A 23,054-nucleotide genomic window follows, 5' to 3' on the forward strand; every position below is an offset into this window, starting at 1 on the left:
TTCTTCCTCCAAAGTAGATGCAAAGCCCACCTTAGTGATGTTGAGCATCCTGGAGGGAGACACTGCTGGATGATATCAAGGGCCATGCTGCCGGGTTGACAGAGTTGACACGACTGATGAAGAGATGCTGGGACCATGTACCTGAACGAAGGCCCAGAGCCCTTGGTGAGGAAACTACTTCATTTACCTCTGATGCTCGGAATTAACATGGAAAAATTGCTTGTGATGCCGGGCTCTAACGTCTATGTTGTGTACAACAGAGTGTACAACTGAGACGGAACAACTGTTCAAGATGCACAAAGATGCAATTTTTGATGCTGTCCATGAAGTGCAGAAGAAACTGGTGAGAAACAAATCTCTTCATAAACACTCAAGTCACGCTGAGACAATATAACATTTTGACACAATGCGGCAAATCCCTGTTTTTATCATTGTGTGACTGGCTCTTTCTCTTTCCAGGACCAAAAGGAAGGAAAAGGCATGGCAGCAGGAGAGCAGGTTCAGAGGGATCACATCGCTGAGGCTTCAGGTCTGTATTTATGAACTACTGTTGCCTGGAAAATCGGTCAAGTTTTTTTTCTGTTATCTATCATTTCACTGTGTGGGGAATTGGCAAATCGGTGCCCCCTGCAGCTGCAGGCGCCCTGCTTGCTGAGAGAGAAGCATCTCACTGCAGCCTGCAGGGAAGGCGGATGTCAAACCCTGCCTTCCCGCGGGCTGCAGCGAGACGTACTTGTGCACAGAAGCCGTGTGAGAAGGGAAAAGGGGAGGGGGGCGCGGGGGACAGTTCACCTCTGGGTCTCGCAAATGGAAGAGTCAGGACAAGGGGGGGAACGGGGGACCATAATCCTCCTTGAGCTCATCACTTTAATGCATGATAAGGATCTATCGGAGATCTACCCCAACTTTTGGACTGCTTGGACGATTGCGCTTATTCTGCCAGTCACTGTGGCTCCAGCAGAGACGAGCTTTTCAAAACTAAAGTTGATCAAGTCATACCTGAGGTCAACCATGTCCCAGGAACGGCTCACTGGCCTTTCCATCAGTATCAATCATTCAATAGGGGAGAGATTTCATATGATAACATCATTGATGATTTTGCATCAAGGAAAGCCAGAAAGGTCAGGTTTTAGTTTTAGTTTGTGTTTTCTGTTCTTAGTGTAATAGTGTAATAATTAGATTCTCTTTAGTGTGTTTTCACATTTGTGTGATGAAGGATTTGTGCTATTTAGAATAGGCCTATTTATTCTGTTATTTGTATATTATTCTTAATATTTTGTATTATTGTTGCTCTCTGCTCTTGTTACATTTTTTTATATATCTGATTGTATATATTCTTGGTACCTTTATAAATATAACATAAGTGAAAGAGAAAATTATATTTCTCAATTGCACACATCCTTCATTAGAACATTTGAAAAACACGCTTAAGAAAATCCAGTTATTTAACTATTACTATTTAACTACTTACAACAGGAAACACACTTTTTAAGGTGAACAATCTCCACCTCCAACATTGCAAAAAGACAATGAACACAATTCTGCACAAAATATGACGGTATAAGTTATCTGAACTTAAATAAATATACATATATATATATATTATATACAAAATTCAGCTCAAACATGTTTGAAGGGAGTCTCGCCCTGCACAGTAAATTTTGAAGTGTTAAAGTAACACTTAAAGAGTTAAATTTAATACTATATCCGAGTGTATTTGGTCCCTCCCTGAATTAGTGTTAAATTGACTCTTTTCATAGTGTTAAAATTTTAGAGTTAAATTAACTCTAAATAGAGTAAAAATGTAACACTTGCTTACACTGAATAGTGTTATTTAAATTTTACACTAAAGGTTAAATAACACTGGAGAGTGTAAATATTACCCTCGGAAGAGTTGATCATTTACTCTTCTACAATAACAAATTAACTGTGATTGAGTTTGATTCCAGTCCAGTTTAACACTGCATGGAGTTATTAAAAGTTAACACCCAAGGGTAAAATAACTCTGATAAGTGTTGATGTAACACAATACTGTGTTGATAACTGACTATCTTGCAGTGAAAAACAAGCTCAAATAGAGTTAAATTCTAACACTGTATAGTGTTACGGAAATTTGACACCATTTCCGAAATAAATCTCAGCATTATTAATTTTAACTCACACCTCCGGTGGAGCTTTTCGTGCATCCCTGTGGAGGCTGGGGGCATTGAACCCGAGTGGACAATGTTCAAAGTTTCCATTTCTGAAGCTGCGGCGAGGAGCTGTGGTCTTAGGGTCTTAGGTGCCTCAAGGGGCGGTAACCCACGAACACCGTGGTGGACACCGGTGGTCAGGGAAGCCGTCCGACTGAAGAAGGAGTCTTTCCGGGATATGTTATCCCAGAGGACTCCGGAGGCAGTGGCAAGGTACCGAAGGGCCCGAAGGGCTGCAGCCTCTGCCGTGAAAGAGGCAAAGCAGCGGGTGTGGGAAAAGTTCGGAGAAGACATGGAGAAGGACTTTCAGTCGGCACCAAGGTGCTTCTGGAAAACCGTTCGCCACCTCAGGAGGGGGAAGCGGGGAACCATCCAAGCTGTGTACAGTAAGGATGGGACGCTGTTGACCTCAACTGAGGAGGTAATAGGGCGGTGGAAGGAGCACTTTGAGGAACTCCTAAATCCGACTAATACGCCCTCTATGGTAGAGGCAGAGCTGGAGGATGATGGGGGATTGTCGTCAATTTCCCTGGTGGAAGTTGCTGAGGTAGTTAAACAACTCCACAGTGGCAAAGCCCCAGGGATTGATGAGATCCGTCCAGAAATGCTTAAAGCTCTGGGTGTGGAGGGGTTGTCTTGGTTGACACGCCTCTTCAACATTGCGTGGAAGTCTGGGACGGTGCCTAAGGAGTGGCAGACCGGGGTGGTGGTTCCCCTTTTCAAAAAGGGGGACCAGAGGGTGTGTGCCAATTACAGGGGTATCACACTTCTCAGCCTCCCTGGTAAAGTCTTCTCCAAGGTGCTGGAAAGGAGGGTTCGGTCGATAGTCGAACCTCAGGTTGAAGAGGACCAATGCGGATTCCGTCCTGGTCGTGGAACAACGGACCAGATCTTTACTTTCGCAAGGATCCTGGAGGGAGCCTGGGAGTATGCCCAACCGGTCTACATGTGCTTTGTGGATCTGGAGAAGGCCTATGACCGGGTCCCCTGGGAGATACTGTGGGAGGTGCTGCGGGAGTATGGGGTGAGGGGGTCCCTTCTCAGGGCCATCCAATCTCTGTACAACCAAAGCGAGAGCTGTGTCCGGGTTCTCGGCAGTAAGTCGGATTCGTTTCAGGTGAGAGTTGGCCTCCGCCAGGGCTGCGCTTTGTCACCAATCCTGTTTGTAGTATTTATGGACAGGATATCGAGGCGTAGTCGGGGTGGAGAGGGGTTGCAGTTCGGTGGGCTGGGGATCTCATCGCTGCTTTTTGCAGATGATGTGGTCCTGATGGCATCATCGGCCTGTGACCTTCAGCACTCACTGGATCGGTTCGCAGCCGAGTGTGAAGCGGCTGGGATGAGGATCAGCACCTCTAAATCGGAGGCCATGGTTCTCAGCAGGAAACCGATGGAGTGCCTTCTCCAGGTAGGGAATGAGTCCTTACCCCAAGTGAAGGAGTTCAAGTACCTTGGAGTCTTGTTCGCGAGTGAGGGAATAATGGAGCGGGAGATTGGTCGGAGAATCGGCGCAGCGGGTGCGGTATTACATTCAATTTATCGCACCGTTGTGACGAAAAGAGAGCTGAGCCAGAAGGCAAAGCTCTCGATCTACCGGTCAGTTTTCGTTCCTACCCTCACCTATGGTCATGAAGGTTGGGTCATGGCAGCCAGGGTCAACCTGTTGGTCAATATACTCAGAAAAGTATTGCTGTGAAAGATGACTGTGTATTGCTCTGTGGAAAACTGATGGAAACAATGTGTTTTGATCACCATTACTATGCCTTTAAGGTCAGGATGCATCCAGACAGGGTTCTAAAGGTGAGCAACATTAATGAGCTGTGTTATTGATTCCATATTATCATTTTATGGAGACCTAAGGTCAATGTTTTAAAAATGGATTTGTATTTTTTTAGCCTGACATAGTTGAGCTGATAATAAAACTTTGAAATGCATTATTTTGTGGTAAGTTGTGATTTTTACTCACTTAATGGTCTATTTGGTGTAACTTGACACTAAAAAAGTGAATTAAGTGTAAAATTAACTAGGCTACTACTAGGTGTCCCGACTGGAGTGCGCTTCTCTGTTTACTTTTAGGCGCAGTACTACTAAACGGAGCAAAGTAAATGGGTAATGTGGAATGGGTAAGATGGGTAAATGGGTTTTTAATGGCAGGCTAGCAGATACTGTTGACTTGCGCTAGCCTAGCACCAGCGAACTCTGCAACTGGAAGGACTGGATGAAAAGTGTTGAAAACTGCTCCACTGATAAATAACACACTGGCTAACTTGGAAATGAGGTCTGGCTGACATTGTCTAGTTTGAATGTTATGTTTGCCAGTTAATGTTAATTAACGAATACCTTAATGCTGCTGGCACATGGACTGGACATGAAGTCAGTCACAACATGTTAACATTAGCCTTTTTAAAATGCAACATTTGAGGACATAAAACCAACTAGAGTGCACAGTTAGCAATGATATAAAGTAATTCTTAAATGCTGCTTCTGTTGAAACGCCAAATAATGTGTTTAATAGTCGCTTAGGAGAAACTTACCGCAGTCGTTCCACATGAAGAAAATGGCGCCGTGAAAGGTGGGCGGAGCTTCCCAGAGTACATCTGACACTGCGTCTTTTAACTATGTACTTTTTCACCAACACTGGGCGGTATCTTACTCCAGCTGTTGTTGTAATAATTCTGAATTTGACACTGCACATTTTACACTATGGAATTTACTGTGTGGGTGTAATTCAATGAAGAACCGCAACTGACTTTGCGTGCATACTCTGTCCAATCACAACCAAGTTAGTTAAAGTTGTGTTTACCCCATAGGCTCCGCCATATCTAAATAATTTTTAAGTGGAATGACTCGTTTCACAAAAAGAATTTCTACAATTCTGTTCGATACCATTTTGGAAAGTCCAGAAGAGTGGTAATCTTTCTGGACTTTTCTACTACCTTTGACACAGAACCACCAAATCCTCATTTCCACCCCTCAGGCTCTGCACTCTCTCTGCTCACATCTTACCTCAAAGCTTCACAGCTTGACTACCTCGTTTGGTCCGACCAAACGAGGTAGTCAAGCTGAACCATGGTCCGGTTTGTTTCTAGTGTGAAAGCATTTTTTGGATGGTTTGGACTTTCGGACTAAATACAGGAAGCTTTGACAGGATATCTTTGTGTTAAATGAACGGGGAAGCTCCTTTAAGGAACAGTTCAGAGCTGAGTGTGTACGTGAGAGAGAGAGCGCTCAGAGCAGACAGCTGTTGGCTAGAGCTGAGAATACATCAGCAGTTTATTTGTTAAATGGTAGTAAATGTAGTTTATCAGTGTTTTTTGCCCCCAACGGCTCCTTCCAGTGCTGCCTGGAAGGCACTAGGATTAGGCACTGGTTATGGTTAGGGTTAAGGTTAGGGTTAGGTGCCTTGGAGCAGCGGTCGCAACGCTGCCTGGAAGGAGGCATTGGGGGCAAAAAACACCACTGAGCGTAAATGTACAGCGTAGGTTTCAGTTTGTCTATGAATAAATGCTGCAGCAGTAAAGTTCTGTGTCTCACTTCTCAACAACGCAACAAAACAAACAGGGAGAGCAGTAGTCAGCTGGAAAACCTCTGACACAGAGAGAGGAGACGAGAGGATGGGGAAGCCCGTCTACAAACCAATCAATTACAACTGTTGGGAGACGCAGCTCACGTATATGTCGACGACAGGATGTAGTTATGTCATGTAAAGTTCTTTAGTGCACTTGCATAACTGCAGTGTGAAACCAAAACTTACCGGATCAAATGCAAAAACATGAACCTCAGTTTGGACTTTCAGGTGTGAAAGCCCCCTTAGAGAAGATCTGTGTCAGATCCCTCTCGGTACATCAACTCACTGTTTTCCTACCTCAGCTAAGCACCTAACTAATTCTCTCTTTTCCCAGTCTGAAACACAGGTAAATGTATATGCACTGTATTAAAATAGTACTTTCCTAGTCTTTTGTAGTACAGTACCGTTTACACAGGATACCAAACAAGGTGCCACCTGCTCATCAGATAAACATTCACACACACAGACTTTACAGTATCGGGAACAATTCAGAGTCTTGCCCAAGGAAACTTCAACAATGAACTACAGGACTAGGAATTCGAACCACCAACCTTCCGATTAGTAGGCGACCGCTCTACCACCTGAGCCACAGCTGCACCTAGGTAGCAGCTGGTATCTCTGCCTGTCTGACTGACATCTCTCTATTATTATTATAATATTCTCATTGGATGTCCACACACCACTGTAACAACACCATAATCAACACTGGCTTGGCTCCGTCATCCTCCACCCTTTCGTCCAAATTCTGGTTGCAAAAAACCAAGACAGCAACGGCCAAATTGTCAAACTCAAGGCTTCAAAACGGCAGTCCACTAATTATTCCTGTTTGCATGTGTGTGGACTCGGCCAGTGTGTGTGTAATGTTTAAAATAACAGAGTGAAAATGTAAATTATCCTCCTTGGATTAATAAAATATAACTTCTCCATTTTCTAGTGGAGGGAATCCAACAGCCCCTGAGAGGATTGTATCTGCTTGCAGTGGACCCTCTCAGGTATGAACATACAACAAGAGCTCAAACTCTGCAGCTGCCTCTAATTTCTTGTCCTTCAGCTGAAGAACTTCTTATTTCTGTTCAGAGGAGAGAGTAGGCCTGAGTTAGGAAACACATACACAAGTTTAGAATGGAAACATCAAAAATCATTCTCATTTTAGTGCTGTTTGCAGCATGGCTCTAGGGACAGTTATGTCGGTCCACCTCTTTGTTCCAGTCTGAAATATCTCAACAAATACTAAACGTGTTGACATAATATCTTGTTCTGACATTTATTCCCCAGAGGATTCATCCATAGTGATCCTCTGGGTTTTCCTCTGGCGTCACCAGCAGGTTTACACTTTTAGCTTGAAGTGAAAACATCTTATCATCTATTGGATGGATTTTAATGAAATGTGGTTCAGACATTAATGTTCCCCATGTGATGAATTGTAGTAATTCTGACTTTCTGTCTAGCGCCATCATCAGGTCAACTTAAAAGTATTTTCCCCATAAAACACCTTGTCTTGAAATAATTAGGTATTATCCTTATAGATAGACCACGGTCACGTTAATAATTAGAGTAGATGTAGAAATGTAATGTTTGCCGGTACGTCATGTTTATGAATGTGTTTACTGCTGTTGCCAGGCAGCCTGCTTTTCTTTACCTCCGCTCTCGACTTCTTCTCTTCTACTTACTTATTCACAGATGATTTTGTTTGTACGCCCCCATGATGTTTTAGAGAGTACTGCAACAAACAATGTGATGAGCAGAAACGTCTCTGTGAATATATCACATTGTGTTTTATCATATGGGAGGAGATTAATGAAACCAGAGCAGATCAGTGATGTCTGTGTCTCTTATTATTTCTACATGATCTTCCCGTTCCTCTTACATACCAGTGACCAGTTAACTGAGATGAGTTCTCTGTCTCTCTGACAAACTGAGGAACTGTTCATCATGTCTAACAGCAGTTAGGACTCATGTTGGATAGAAAATCATTCTGACTGTTTCTTCCTCCAGGGTGCAGAGGAGTGATCTGATGAAATGTAAGTGTGTTAGTTTCTCTTTAAATACACAGCTGATAGTTTTTATTTATTAGAACATTACTGACTACAGGCGTCATTATTAAACTTTATATAAATGAACATCAGCACAGCATAAAACCTTCAGATGTGTCTGATGATAAACTGCTGCTGTGTTTTGGGTAACATTTTATAATAAGCATCACTAATAAATGATAAATTAATACTTAATTTAACATAAGCAAATAGTTATTTTACTGTTAACTAACAACAAAATGATAATGTGTACTAATTATTAGTTATGCTATAATTTATATTATTTTAACAGTTAATTGTTGATCACATAATATTTTAAGTATTAAGTATTTGTAAATGATTAATAAATCGTATGAATAAATATTATTTTGGATGGTTATTATGAAGTTGTATTTGATGATTATAACTTGTTAACGGTTAATAAAGAGTTTGTAAAGCTATAAACTATGTTTTATTTTATAATCTATAAACATTGTTATTTAATGCTTAGTAAACCCGTTATTAATTATTAAATATAATTTAATTAACAGTATAATAACTATTAACTAAAGTTTAACTAATGAGGTTATTATTAACTGCAGCTATATTGTGTCTTATTCTCTCCATCAGATATCTGTGAACTGGAACTGGACACAAACACAGTACACAGATACCTCAAACTGTCTGACAACAACAGGAAGGTGACATATGTGAGAGATGATCAGTCATATCCTGATCATCCAGACAGATTTGTTAACAGCTGCTGTGTAGAAATGGTCTGACTGGTCGCTGTTACTGGGAGGTCAAGATGAGTGGTTAATATATCAGTGAGTTACAGAGGAATCAGCAGGAGAGGAGACAGTAAAGACTGTGAGTTTGGAGGTAATGATCAGTCCTGGAGTCTGATCTGCTCTGATGAGCCTACCTGGCTGATGAGATCTACCCCTTTCACACTAGGTCACTCGCTCACATAGACTGTAAAAATAATGGATGTTTAGCCAGGAGTTTGGCAATTTGGGCGTTACCATCTTGGTTTGTAATTACCGGACTTGACAATTTCTGAAGAGAGGGCGGAGCTATGGAGGATGATGCAGCCAAGCCAGTGATGTACATGGTTGCAATGGCGCTAAGCTAAATGCTAAAGAGGGAAAGTTGCTGCGGGTAAACTTGGACATCCGGGTACTGGTGCCATTTATCTGCATATACGGCAGTACAGAAATGGGCAGACTTTCCCTTAAGTTACAAGCTAACGTTATTGCCAGCTAGCTAGCTTGGTTTGCAAGGTGTTACCGAAACCGATGGAGTGCCTTCTCCAGGTAGGGAATGAGTCCTTACCCCAAGTGAAGGAGTTCAAATACCTTGGGGTCTTGTTCGCGAGTGAGGGGACAGTGGAGCGGGAGATTGGTCGGAGAATCGGCGCAGTGGGGGGGGGGGTTACATTCAATTCATTGCACCGTTGTGACAAAGAGAGCTGAGCCAGAAGGCAAAGCTCTCAATCTACCGGTCAGTTCCTACCCTCACCTATGGTCATGAAGGCTGGGTCATGACCGAAATAATTTTACTTTTAATGTTATCAAACTAAGAGAAATGTTCTCCTCTCATCCTAACATGGTCATAAATCTATTCCGAATGCAATGATTGAAATGCAGAGGAGGAAAAAGTGCATCTAGCAAGTCATGTCCCCTTTTTTTTATAGCGCTTTTTACAATACAGATTTTATTTCAAGGCAGCTTTACAGTGAAAACAGGAAATAATGCAACACAGTTTGCTTCTCCTGTACAGCAGATCTAGAAGGTGTCATAAGTTCAGTGATGGTTTATTTTTGTTGTAAAAAAGTTATTAATTTAGTTAATTTATATAGCCTCTCTGGATAAAACAGTGATGTCATCGTCCATTTGCCTATTCCGCCTAACTTATGCCGCGGGCTGGCCCTGTTGTTACTACCCACATGGGTAACACTTTACAATAATAGTACATGAATAATCATGTACTAATACCTGAATTAATTTACTTTACTATGAACTAATGATGAGTTAAGACATGTACTAATGAGGAACTAACCTTGACTACGACATGAGTCATATGAATTCCTGCATGAATATACCATCTTAACTACACGTTAGTACATGCTTGTTAATTAATGTATTAATTAACATTTCGGGGTAAACTAAATCAAACTTGCTCTAGAAAATGGACACATTTTGTGGCCCAAAAGAAGAGCAAGAACCCTAACTGACTAACATCCGACTGCATTATGATATAAAGACAGTAAACCAATCCATAAAATAACCACATAAATAACCATCATCTGTGCTAACACTGATTTTAATTTTGAAAATTGCATCTGTTAATGAATATGTTAGTGTAGGTGTTTCACTCTTGATGGCAGCAGTGGAATCACTTAAAACAGAATGAGATGAAATAGTTTTTAATGATGAATGCATCATTGTGTGTTCAATGAGTAAGGTTAAATGTAAACATTGCAAGACATCTAGTGACATTCACTGATGTTTGTGACTGTTGCTGGTGTCAAATTTATGAACAATTTTACATTGTGTCCTTTTAGTATGTCTTTCTTCTGATCTAGAACATTTTTGATTTACTTTAAACCCGAAATGTTAATTAATGCATCAATATATATATTCATGCAGGAATATGACTCATGTCGTAACAAGGTTAGTTCTTCATTAGTACATGTCTTAACTCATCATTAGTTCATAGTAAAGTAATTATTAATTCAGGTATTAGTACATGATTATTCATGTACTATTATTGTAAAGTGTTACCCATACATGATGTAGGCTGCAAACTTTGCTGACGTTAGCCTGATACTAACTTAACGTTATGCTAGCAAATAAACGAGTTTTTGCAGAGCTGTGATTGAGCAATCCCACTAACTGTAAAAAACGTACAGTGAAAAACACAACTTGTAAGAGTGACGATTGGTGGCACACTAAACATTTGATTTGGCTCATTAAATTCTTTACTAACGTTATGTAATATAACGTTACCTTCATTATCCAACTGCAGCGACTCATCTGGGGGGCTTCTGCTCTTATTAGTTCGTCTGGTAACTTGCGTCCTTGGCATGATCTGTATTTAAAAATTAAACAATAAAAATATCATAGATAAAACTTTAGTTATTTGTCTGAAATTAGCACCTGGGATGTAACCACAGACTGTAGGATGTGTAACCCGATATAACGTACCTTCTCACAGTAGATAACTTCAGCGCTCTTTCTGCAGCCACCGTCAATTGTCAGACTCTTCCGGTTTAACGCAGTTTCCGGTCTTTCCGCGGGCATTCGCTTCCAATGTTCGCTTCAGTGATTGCGGTGCCACGGAAGTGTAAGTGGAATTAATTTATACATATCTATAATATACATGTCAAATTTAAGAGACTTTGCTGGATGGTTAAAACACATACACGTTAGTACTACAGCTGCATCTAATGTTACGTCTCTTACATTTTAAATTGTCTGTATTTTTCAGAAATATGACATTGACAAGAACATTACTTCAGAGGACAGCACAAGGGGGTAAACATTTAATAGAATGGCTCCAGAGGGAGAGGCTGTTATCAAGAAAAAAACGCTGCCCTGTGTGCAACAACAGAATGAAATTCAAAAGAACCAACACGACCAAGGATGGATATAGGTGGTAAGAACCAAGCATCACTGCCACACAAGCTACACCTGGATTCATTTGCCATTAGATTATACAGTGTCTAGATTGGGGGAGAAGTGACAGTAAGCAAAACTATGGGACAGTGATACTGTATTGTAGCATCCTGAGTTAGAAAGGATGTTATGTTACATAACAAAAATAATTCACAAGTCAAACACCCAATCTGAATCAGATTTAAATATTTCACATACTGAAGAGAAAACAAAAAGCCTTTAGAACATCACCTGGGAAAATCTAGCTTCTGATGATGCCTACAGGTCACAGACTCAATACCGTTACTGCATGGAACATACTTTTAGTAACATAAAATGAGGGGATCATGTACAAAAAGTGCTAATCTCATCCTATATGGATGTAAGTACCCTAAAACTTAAGCTGACAGGGTGTACTTTAACCTCAAGGTCACGGAATCCTTTCACACTGAAGGTGTTGTAGTACAGAACCAAAACAGCAAAAAATATCACTTTGCATCGACTTACAGTACTCACTCTAAGTGTAATGTTCAACAATGATCACCCAGTACCTTATTACAGTCTGACAAACTATGCAATGTTGGATATTTACAGATTATGTCATATGTTACAGGAGCTGTAGAAAGGCAAACCACAGGGGTAGTGGCATCACAAGGTCCATCAGAGAGGGCTCAATATTCTCCAGGTCACACATTACATTAGCATCATGGATGAAGATTATGCACAGGTTAGGAGCTCTCTCTGTTTCTCTATCTCGTGCTTTTTCTTTGTTTTGGTTACACTGTAACAATGTCCTGCAATATTGCCTAATATTACTGATTTATTCAATCCACATTTACTGGTTTGTTGATAGGTAATTTAATTATTATGTTTAAACATTGTTGTATTATTACAATTAGGCTATGAGGGTATTAACTGGTAATATGTTGATAGTAGTTGTCATGTTCAGTAGTTTTTTTCTCAGTTTGTCGCAGGGTTTGAGGAAGAGACAAGTGGACATGATCGAGGATGGAGTATGTGGGAGCAGCCAATCATTGACCAGGGTGACTACACTGTTAAGAGAGATCTGTGGTAAAGCAGTCAGGCGACTGGAGATTAGACGGAAAATGCGTATAGGAGGGAGGAGAGCTTTTGTTGCCATAGATGAGAGCAAATTCAGACACAAAAGAAAGGTAAGGTCTGGTTTTGTAAGTAAAATGGTAATGACTGTTTAAAAAAAAAGTACAGTGTATCTGGTAGGTGGACAACCATTAAGACATTTTACTTATTTTCAGTATGGACGTGGACGACGTGGACACACCTGGAGAAGACACTCGTGGGTCTTTGGAATGGTGGAAGTCAAGGGATGCCATAGATGTCCCATCTTAAAGCTTGTAAAAAATCGTTCCAGGAAGCGACTGCTCCCGATTATCCAGAAGTACATTAGACCTGGTAGTAAAGTGATAAGTGATAGCTGGAGTGCCTACAACAGGTTATCACGTCATGGTTACATTCACTATCAGGTGAATCACAGGAGACATTTTGTCCACCCTGGGAGTGGTGCTCACACGCAGCATATAGAACGGGCGTGGCGAAATTATAAAGAGGACATTTACAGATACAGAGGAAACCTGACAGAAAAGGCATTAAAGATGAACTTGAGGTTCATTGAGTGGAGCCACTGGCTTGGAAAGGAGCACAAGAAGGGTATTCTTGGATGCCTTTGCAAAGACATCAGAGCGTGTTACCATGTTTAAGTGATAGTGATGGGGTAAATACTGCAGATTTCCTATCGTGTGATCAATAGTTTCAGTCTATTTAAAAAAGAAATAAAATGAAAAATAGACTCAGAGCTCCTCAGAGGCCACATTACAATTAATTAAATAAATTATAAGCGTCTGATCTTACAATGTGACCCCCCAAAAATCAAGGCTTCCTTTTACAGTATATGTTCAGCTTGCTTACTGAGTAAATACTGTTGATTTACATAGTAACTGTAGCTATTACAGATTATAGGGTAAGATCCCAGTAATTCCATGGGAATAAAAAGGCTTCCTTTTACAGTACAGTTTCACTTTACTTACTGAGAATGTTTTAGTTAAGTTGCAGAACACACATGGTAAAAGTTTGTGATTTCAAAAATGTTTAAGCAGTAGCAAAGGATGCTGTAAGAGTCTGGTAACACAATGCAAATAAACAAGGCTTCCTTCCACAGTACAGTTTCATTTTACTTACTGAGTAAATTGTCATGTTTTCCTTGGTAACGTTGCAGGACATAAGAGGTAAAAAAAAAATGTGACTATATGGAAAAGGGAATGATCAGATTATATGGTACAATTCCGGTAATACCATGGAAATAAACAAGGCTTCATTTTACAGTACAGTTACACTTTACTTACCAAGTACATTGTCATGTTTTCCTTGGTAACGTTGCAGGACATAAGAGGTAAAAAAAATTGTGACTATATGAAAGGAAAGGGAATGATCTTTTACAGATTATATGGTACGATTCTGGTAATACCATGGAAATAAACAATGCTTCATTTTACAGTACAGTTACACTTTACTTACTGAGTAAATTGTAAAAACATCTGCAAGAACATACCCAGTATTTAAGATGTGCCATGACATTAGGGAAAACTGTTCCTGCGGGGTAGTTACCAGGTAAGTGTAAGGTAAATTATTTGATAAACCCTCTATAAATGGGTGTAGCAATGAACAACAACTATGTAAGACAAGGTCATTTATTGGAAACTACCGTCTTAATTTCAAGATAGTAATAAATAAACATGGACTGTTACCAACATAACCCTAGGATAACTACAAACCTAACTTGAATTGATGGGTAATACTGGAGGTGTTTCTAAGAATTGGCTGCCTACATTCTGAGGAAGTACACAATTAAATCTGAGTTATTACCAACCTAAACAGGTAACAAGTACACAGTACTTTGTTGAGTTGATATTTAACAGTGGTGTTTTTTTCCCTGGTAGTTTCTCTGTAATTGCATACTAATCACCTCAAGTAATTACACACTAAAATACTATAATTTATCTTATGCTTACCAGGTAAATACTTAGTAATTAGTTTGTAGTTTTTCTGCATTTACATAATTGTTAGCTGTGGTAATTACCAATAACCAACTATAACATACCATATATTTACAAGGTAAATATCTAGTAATTACTTTGTAGTTTCTCTGCATTTACATACTTGTTACCTGTGGTAATTACCAATAACCAACTATAACGTACCATATATTTACCAGGTAAATACCTAGTAATTAGGGGACTGTAAAAGGAAGGGTTACCATTTTTCCCTTCCCGAAACCTAAAACCCAAGGGGAGAAAGGCTGGGCGTGGATCAAGCAGTATGGGAGGCCCCATTCACAACTAGCTAAATGTCGACAGTATTAATAAAAACAGATACGTTTGCTCCAAGGCAAGAACACGCTAATGTTAGCTAGCTAGCTAACTCAGCACAGCATTGCTTGGAAATAATGACAGTTCTTTGTTCATAATGCATATATTTGAACGTAAAATAAAGACAATTCCGGCGCAAAACGAACCTAGGGGTTAAAAAACAGATGTGTACCCACTCTGTCACCGCTCTCTAGGACATGTTTTCAAGCTAGCGCAGACCGCTGATTAGCTTACAACGCTAGTATTCGGGACACATATCACCACAGTGAGGCAAGACGGAGGCTCACTGACATACTTTAAAATATATTTCAGCGTTAATCGCTAAAAATTTAAGCAGGAGAATGCAAAGTGTTCAAGCTAATGTCTTGTGTTTATTCCACAAGATTTATGGATAAGCTGTTTGATTTATAATTATTATAATTATTAGATTATTTTCAAATGTCACTTACCCTGATGTGCATGAACATAGCTGTTCCTCAATTTGTGTTTCCCATTTGAATGGTCAGCGTATGAGGCGGCTCACATGACCTATAGGCTTTAGCTTCAATTTTGATGAAATTATTCTCTCATCGGTTGCATATATGCAGATATTTCACCTGTTCGTCAAAAATTACTAATTATCTCCTTGGGAATGTCTGACACCGGTGCATACATACTGTAACAGACGTGCCAGGCACGAAAGCTTGACAGGCGTAGCAACAGTAACTAAGGAGGGCGGGGCTTAGCGAAGGGTCAATTCTTTGTGAATGCTGCCACTGTCAGTTGGGCCCTGCCCTCTGAGTTTGAGCATTCCATCCCATACACACCAATGTAAAAATAGAGCTTATTTAGGGCTTATATTATTAGGGCTGCCAACAGTTACCCAACTTATAAAAACTCTAATAACAGATTGAGGTTATTCTGAGAAAGGCTTTTCCTTTTACAGCTGTGGAGTGATTGATTGCTTTTGCTATGCTGGGCTGGGTGTGAACTGTAAATCTAAATGTCACCCATGTCTGAACTCGCCCTGCAGATTTAATCTCCTCGCTCTTCGTAGGAAACGAGAGATGGCGTGACGAAGCCACTTGGCACGTACAGGCGATTGTATAAGTGGATTCTCCGTTTCTCAGACAGACCCACGGCCCGTTAAACAAGTTAAACAAGGACAGGTGTCTTCTCCCAGGCTTGACAAGTGCTTGCCATCCGTTCTCTCCGCCTCTTCACAAAACTCACACAACAGTATAAAACATCAGCCGCTCTCTCGGAGTTTCTCCACTCTCTCCCTCCCGAGTATCTGAAGCAGATAGACAGCTTTCACTCTTCAACGCCAAACAGAAACACAACATGTCCTACTCTCAGTCCATCAGCGGCGGTGGGGGCGGTGGCTACATGCGCAGCAGCAGCCGATCCATGTACGGAGGATCTGGAGGCTCTGGCGTCAGAATCTCCTCCGGTGGCTCCTTCATGTCCATGTTTGGCGGTGGTGGCGGTGGAGCTGGCTATGGCTTCGGCTCTGGTGGTGAAGAAGGAAGTGGCTTTGGCTTTGGCGCCGGAGGAGGCAGCGGCGTTGACATTTCCGCCAATGAGAAGGCCACCATGCAGAACCTGAACGACCGCCTGGCGACCTATCTGGACAAGGTGCACAAGTTGGAGACGGCCAACGGCGCCCTGGAGCTGAAGATCAGACAGTTCCTGGAGAGCAAGGTCGGCCCGTCGGCCAGAGACCACAGTGCCTTTTACGTCACCATCACAGAGCTGCAGGGGAAGGTAAGCTCACCTGGGAACCCCCAAAACTGTCTGCATGCAACAACTGGGAAGGTGTAGAATAATCCTTAGGGATGGGAATCGGCGGAGGCCCAACAAAATTAAATTATAGATAAGATAAGATAAGATAAGATATACTTTATTGTTCTCGAAGGGAAATTTGTTTTGGACTCTGTCCGTTCCGCAGCTTTACAAAGACAACACAAAATACAGAAAATAAGCATCTCTCAACACATACTCTCATGCAATGCAAACATGCTTTCATATACTGTACATTAGATACGTACATATATAGTAAGCACATTAACTACTCTTTTCAGTTGCAGTTTTTAATTGAACAACCTGTCGGCTGCATTCTCCGCAAAAAGTGTAGCACAGCCCTTGTACAATAAGATACTGCACAACTAACATATTGTTCAACCCCAATAGCCTACGTAATTATTGTGATATTCTGTGATATATTCCAACATATAACCTTGTTTCCAACATCAAATTACATCGCCAAAGAAGAACTTTGTCAACATGTGTTTAATTTGATCAGATGAATGTCTGTGTTTGTTCATCTCACTTCATTTTTAATGCTGCAAAATGAGATTGTCAAGCAGACAAACTGACAAACTGAATTTGTTTTTATCCAAATCAATATTTATCAAAAGCAGCGTACTGTAGACATCAGTCATTTAGTTCTCTTCCTCTTTAGGATTATTTTCTGGTTTATGTTGAACTTATTTTGGGGAATTGGCTATTTATTTGCCAAGGAACCACTTAACGGTGAATAGTAGGAACTAGGGCTGCAGCTAACGATTGTTTTCACAATGCTGCAACAGCGTAAACACACGATCAGAGGGCTATTTCACAAAACCAAGATAAGGGATTAAGCCAGGATATCCCAGTGATCCTTGCTCAATTTAGCCTTGACTCGGTTTCACAAAAGCAGAGGCACCTAAATTACCATGGAGATTTATTCTGTGCAGCTAGCCTGCTCCTGACCAGGCTAACAGCCAGGATTTATTAATCCTGGAGCCTTTTCTGATCACTCAGCAGTGGTTTTACCTTATTGTTATCGGCCTGCATTTAAATACAACAGGTGCATGTTTCTGTTCATTGAAGACTTAAAATTAAGTTGTTATTTAAAGTTGACCCTTATTTTTATAATTATTAATGTGACAGTCATTGTTACTGTTATATTGCTGTATGAAGATGCTGTTCATATTGTTGTTAGAAGTTTGATGAATATATTACTGCAGTTGTTGAGGTAATTAGAAAAGGCTGATAAAGTTGCCAAATGTGTTTTAAATGAAGTCTGTTAATAAGGGCAATATATAAATTGCTGTACATGTGTGTTTCTATAGTGGACCAATGCACCTTGAATTATTTTAGTTGATACATTTTTTTGTATTCTTTAATGACTATAATTTGGGAGGATTGTACAATTTTAAGAACATATCCTAATTGTACAAACCTCCCAAATTACAGTCTTAGTTCACTGAACCAATACGTAACTATACAGTGTAGGCTACTGTACATTCATGTGACAACAGAGAGAGGACACCTTAATGGTTTTTGACCTCATATTTTGCTGGTGGGAAATAACTATTACATTCATGTTTATAGTGTGCATGAAATTTATCACTTAATTATCTTCATAGTTTCATAGTATATATACATAGTATATACATACATAGTATGTTAGAGTCCAATTTCTTCAGTGTCTTTCTTTTCTATGTCCATATATACGAGGGAGCAAAGCATATAATACGTAAGGAAGGAAACTTGTCCTCTATAAAATAAAATAAAAACGTGAGAAAAAGCGTGGCAGATAATAGCGGACCGACTGAATGATTTATCTAAAAATATACATTTATGAACTACTGCTCTTAACTGAAACCATTCAATGAGTCACTTGTCATTTGCAAAAACGAACAGTTGTAAACTTTGCATTAAAAGCGAGCAGTGGAAGTTAATATGACTTAGGAAATTTATATTTTAGTTCATGAGTGAGAGGGAGGAACAGAGTGAAAGAGATATTTATATATCATATTCTAGCATTGTAGAAAATTGATCTTCATGGTAAATTTCCTGAGTAACATTATCTTCTGCTTACTTTTAAGGCAAAGAGTACAACGGTTAATTTGTGCAAATGATTAGTAACCTAATCCTTGAATGGAATGATTATGACGGTTTCAGTTCAGAGCAGTGGTCAGTTAATGTATATTTTTAGGCTACTTACGTATTCAGGCAGTCTGCGATCGTCTGCTACACTTTCTCTCGCTGTTTCATTACAGCGCCCGTGTTTCTTTTTTTACAAATAATGTGTTTCACGTTATCATACTTCCACAAGAAGCTGCTGCTCACTCTGTAAGTATGAACAATGCATATTCTCCATTTTTGCATCAGTAAATCTGTGATCGAACTCGCGGCCTGTTAAAGAAAGCCGTGAATGCTCATCTATCCAAATTACTTCAGCCTGGCTCGACCTAGTCTCTCCTCCTCAGCCTGGCTTGGTCTTCGTGAAACGTATCAAGCCAGGCTGCGCAGATTAGACTAGGTCAAGTCTCGCTTTATCGGTTATCCTGGATTTATAAATTCTACTTTTGTGAAACAGCTCCCGGCTCTGTAAATCACGTAAAAAACAAACAAACCAGAAACCAAAAGGGATAAATGTATAGATTGATTGGTTTCCTGATGTCGCCCTCTATCTTTAGATAATCAGGTACTTCTCTGTCTATGTGGATGGAACTTTAAAATATTAGTAGGTTGTTGGGGTTATGCAATATGTTAGTGTGGTGCAATACATGGGCTGTTGGATTGTTCAATATGTCATTGTGTACTGCATAGGTTATGTGGAAATGTGTCAGTTGTGCAATACCAGGGGCGGATTGGCCATCTGACAATTCTGGCAAATGCCAGTCAGATTGTTTTTTTTTTAATATACAAATAAATTGTCTTTACAGACGGGTTTTTATCGCTTGCACGATTTCACTATGGTTATAATATTAATATTAATAAATATTAATATTAATAAATATTAAGCATTTGGCCAGTCGGCAACGGCCGGCCTGGTCCTGAGATGGGCCGACCGACCCAATCTGAAGTTACTCAAATTGAGACATTCAGTCAAAATCAAGCACTTCACCTTCAAACGGGATCTCTGTTTGCAGAGTTCAGGCTGTACCGGTCTCTCCCGGTGATCATGCTGCTCTGGGGGACCGGCTGCAGCAGCGAGAAGCCGTATCTGCTGTCTATCTGCACGGCCGTCTGACGGCATCAGTATTAAATTGAGACAGTTTCATGACCGGTTAAAAATGTCTCATTGTTGCGTTAAATAGTAGTCCAATTCAGTGTTTTGGTACAGTTGGTTTAAACACCTGATGCGAAGAGGAGTACACATGAAAACAACAAGCAGCGTCGTTCTGCTCCGTCTTTCTGCTGTGCCCCATTCACGTAGTGTCACGTTTTACACTATGTAGGTTAAACTCTGCAATTAATCCGTAGTTCACATGTATGTATGAACTGTGGTGGTCCGTTACACTGTAGTCTCAACATCACTGATTATTTTTGATCAATAGAATGTAGAAAACATTACACTTCACAACGTTTTGTATCCATAACATGATTGTGTTATTGTACAATTTAGCAGTAAAAGCAGTAGCCTCTGTAAGTCAATCCCACATTTTTCAACTTGGGAGGAAAACGTGCTCTTTGGGGAAAAAAGTGACCATAAAGCCCTGTTCATGCTAATTAAACAACTGGACTTTGGGGTCAAGTGTTGTCGTATCCGGCCCACGTCCCGGGTGTGAAAGCCCCCTTACTGGACTACTGAATATAATAATATTCCATTATATTTTGTATTTTAAATTGTTACCTGCCACCAGAATTTTGTGATTTCCTTTCCATAAATATAGACGTTTTTACCATAAATTGGTGCCCAAAAATTTATCAGAATGCAGAAATTGAAGTATTTTACCTTCAAAATTTCCTGGGGGAGACCAGACCCCCCCTGCTTTATGTGTTCCCCCAAAGGCCAGTTCTGAGCAAGGAAAAACCCTGAAGTATCACAGACAGCCATAAAAACATATTTAAATTGCAGAGTTAGAGAGTTAAAACAGATGAAAAGATGGAGAACCAGACAGACAATATGTACAGTGTCAACAGAGAGAAACACGGACAATCGAACAGACAGTGACAACAAAGAACAACATACTGTAGAGAATGACAGCATACAAACGGCATAAACAGACAGACAGTATGTGTACATTTGTTATAAACGTGTGCTCTTTAAAAAGTAGTAAGCATTGTTTGCCAGTTACTTACATTAAATGTTTAAAAATCTGTTACATAAGGTACTACTTATATTATTTCACCATCTGTACACAAATGTATTTAGTGAATACACGTGTCCGTGGATGGGGCTGCATGGTAAAGTGGGCTGGTGTGACTATGGTGCCAGGGCTGAATTTTTGTCCCAGTCCGCCCCTGTGCAATACGTAGGCTATTTGGGTTGTGCATTATGTCAGGGCATTGTGTCATTTTGTGCAATACGTACACAGTTGCTCAATTAAAAACTGCCACTGAAAGGAGTAGTTAATGTGCTTACTATATATGTACCTGTCTAATGTATATGAGAGCATGTTTTGTGTTGCATGACAGTTTGTATTGAGAGATGCTTCTGTTCTGTATTTTGTGTTGTCTTTGTAAAGCTGCGGAACAGACAGAGTCCAAAATAAAATTCCCTTCGGGGACAATAAAGTATATCTTATCTTATCTATCTTAGTAAGTCTGTTAAAACAAAGGATGAACATGAAAAGCTGACAGTATTTATTTTCCTCTCCAGATCCAGGACGCTACCAGGATCAACGGCGGCAACTACCTCTCCATCAACAACGCCAAGCTGGCTGCCGACGACTTCAGGATGAAGTAAGTCGATTGACTCATTCATGAGTCGTCACACTTAGCGTTGATTCATGGTCCTTGAATCTGCGTCACAGGTAGCCTACATATGCAGGGTTAGGTATAGGTTGGGTTTCTTTCTGTTACCGGTGCCTGAACTGATTTAAAAAGAAAAGAAGAGCACAAAACGACAGTCGACGACATGAAAGAACGTCTTTGCTATAGCTGTATGGTTAAAATTGTATCTTAATTTAGCTGCAGAGTGTTTTACATCCCAGCAGGGCTGGATCATTAATGGAAAAGTAACAGAAACCAAAGGACGCAAAACGGAGAGGGAGAAGTGTGACATTTCTCCCTCTCCGTTTTAAATTAAAATAGCATTTAACCACACGGCCATAGCAAAAAAACAAGCCGTTCTTTAATGTCACTGACTGTCGTTTTATGCTCTTCCTTTTTAAAGCGCCGGTATCGGAAGAATCCCAAACGATACCCTAAATCTAGTAGCACTTCTCCCTTTTACTCCTAAAAACATACTACTTCAATAATCCCAACTGGGGTAAAAGCAGCACAGTTTGAAACAACAGAGACAGAACGCATCGCGTCATACTCTGAACGCCACGCACACCGGAGGGAAAAACAACTCTCCGCTGACTCGTACTGCGTTAGGTTTCCGCCTCTTTATTCTGTCTGCTAGCAAACAACAGAAACATGTCTAAAAGATGCTGCTGATATGAACTACCAACAATGTAAAGAACCCAGAACTGCAGTTTTTATAAGCTGCTGAGCCGAAAAACTGAGCTTTTATGAAGACAAAATTGGAAACAGACGTGAGCAATAAGCAGAGAGAATGGAGAGACGCTAAGCTAATGTTATGTCTGATGTTTGCAGCAAACATTTAGTTACCAAGTCAAACATCCAAATGGCAGTTTTAGGCTCACTATATGTCTGTTAACTGTTAAGTTAAGGTAATACACGTAACGTCAGACATGACGTTACCTTAGCATCTTCCCATTCTTACTGCTGATTCCTTCGTTCTGGGTTCTTTACATTGTTGTTAGTGAATATCCCCCCGGTGGGGGCGGGACTTAACCCTTGTGTTGTCCTCGGGTCAAATTTGACCCGTTTTTAAAGTTTTTTATATCAGAAATATGTGTTTCTTATAACCAAATTGCCCAAAAATAACATGGATGCATGATGTAAGTTGTATGGAACCCATATAACAATCTTCAGGTACTGAGGAGACTAAAGTTTGACATAAGTCTGTTATCCACTCAACATCCTCTGATCTTAACTATTAGTCAAAATATGCATTTCTGCTTTTTTTTTTAACTCAAAAATTAGGTATAATGTCATTTAAATTAGGTTTAATGACCATGAATTTAAAAAAGCATTGAGAAAAGTGACAAAAACATTGGAAAAAAGTGCCAAAAAAATTTCATTTTCAATTTTGACCCAGAAAGACAAAACATTCAAGGTGGACGGGAAGACAACACAAGGGTTAAATGCGCTCTGTCTCTATAGACACACAATAGAAACAATACACACTTCTCCCTCTTTGTTTGCGTCCTTGGCCTGCTTCAGAGAGTTAT

The 23,054-nt window shown here is 40.2% G+C and overlaps 3 protein-coding genes across 4 annotated transcripts in view; 1 reads left to right on the top strand and 2 right to left on the bottom strand.

Annotated features, from left to right (window-relative positions):
* LOC116062299 (cephalotoxin-like protein) overlaps positions 1-23,054 on the bottom strand; it is a 1,100,540-nt gene that overhangs the window by 1,025,264 nt on the left and 52,222 nt on the right. The gene's annotated exons all lie outside the window — the stretch shown is intronic.
* Positions 10,988-13,568, top strand: LOC116049989. Of its 2 annotated transcripts, XM_031300048.2 has the most exons (5): positions 10,988-11,120; positions 11,265-11,432; positions 12,045-12,158; positions 12,396-12,603; positions 12,706-13,568. In XM_031300048.2, exons 2-5 carry the CDS (start codon positions 11,269-11,271, stop codon positions 13,165-13,167), a joined length of 948 nt encoding a protein of 315 aa, XP_031155908.2. In that variant the 5' UTR covers positions 10,988-11,120; positions 11,265-11,268; the 3' UTR covers positions 13,168-13,568. The 2 variants fall into 2 exon arrangements, with proteins under 2 accessions (XP_031155908.2, XP_035852557.1); XM_035996664.1 differs by lacking the exon at positions 10,988-11,120 and having other exon boundaries at positions 11,148-11,432.
* The window catches only part of LOC116049982 (keratin, type I cytoskeletal 13-like), a 511,520-nt gene continuing 504,468 nt past the window's right edge, over positions 16,003-23,054 (bottom strand). The window contains exon 15 of the mRNA XM_035996645.1: positions 16,003-16,321. Coding sequence (XP_035852538.1) covers positions 16,126-16,321 — 196 coding nt within the window. The 3' untranslated portion in view covers positions 16,003-16,125. The remainder of the gene's footprint in view (positions 16,322-23,054) is intronic.

The sequence above is a fragment of the Sander lucioperca genome, chromosome 21 (assembly GCF_008315115.2).
Source record: "Sander lucioperca isolate FBNREF2018 chromosome 21, SLUC_FBN_1.2, whole genome shotgun sequence".
Taxonomy (NCBI): Eukaryota; Metazoa; Chordata; class Actinopteri; order Perciformes; family Percidae; genus Sander; species Sander lucioperca.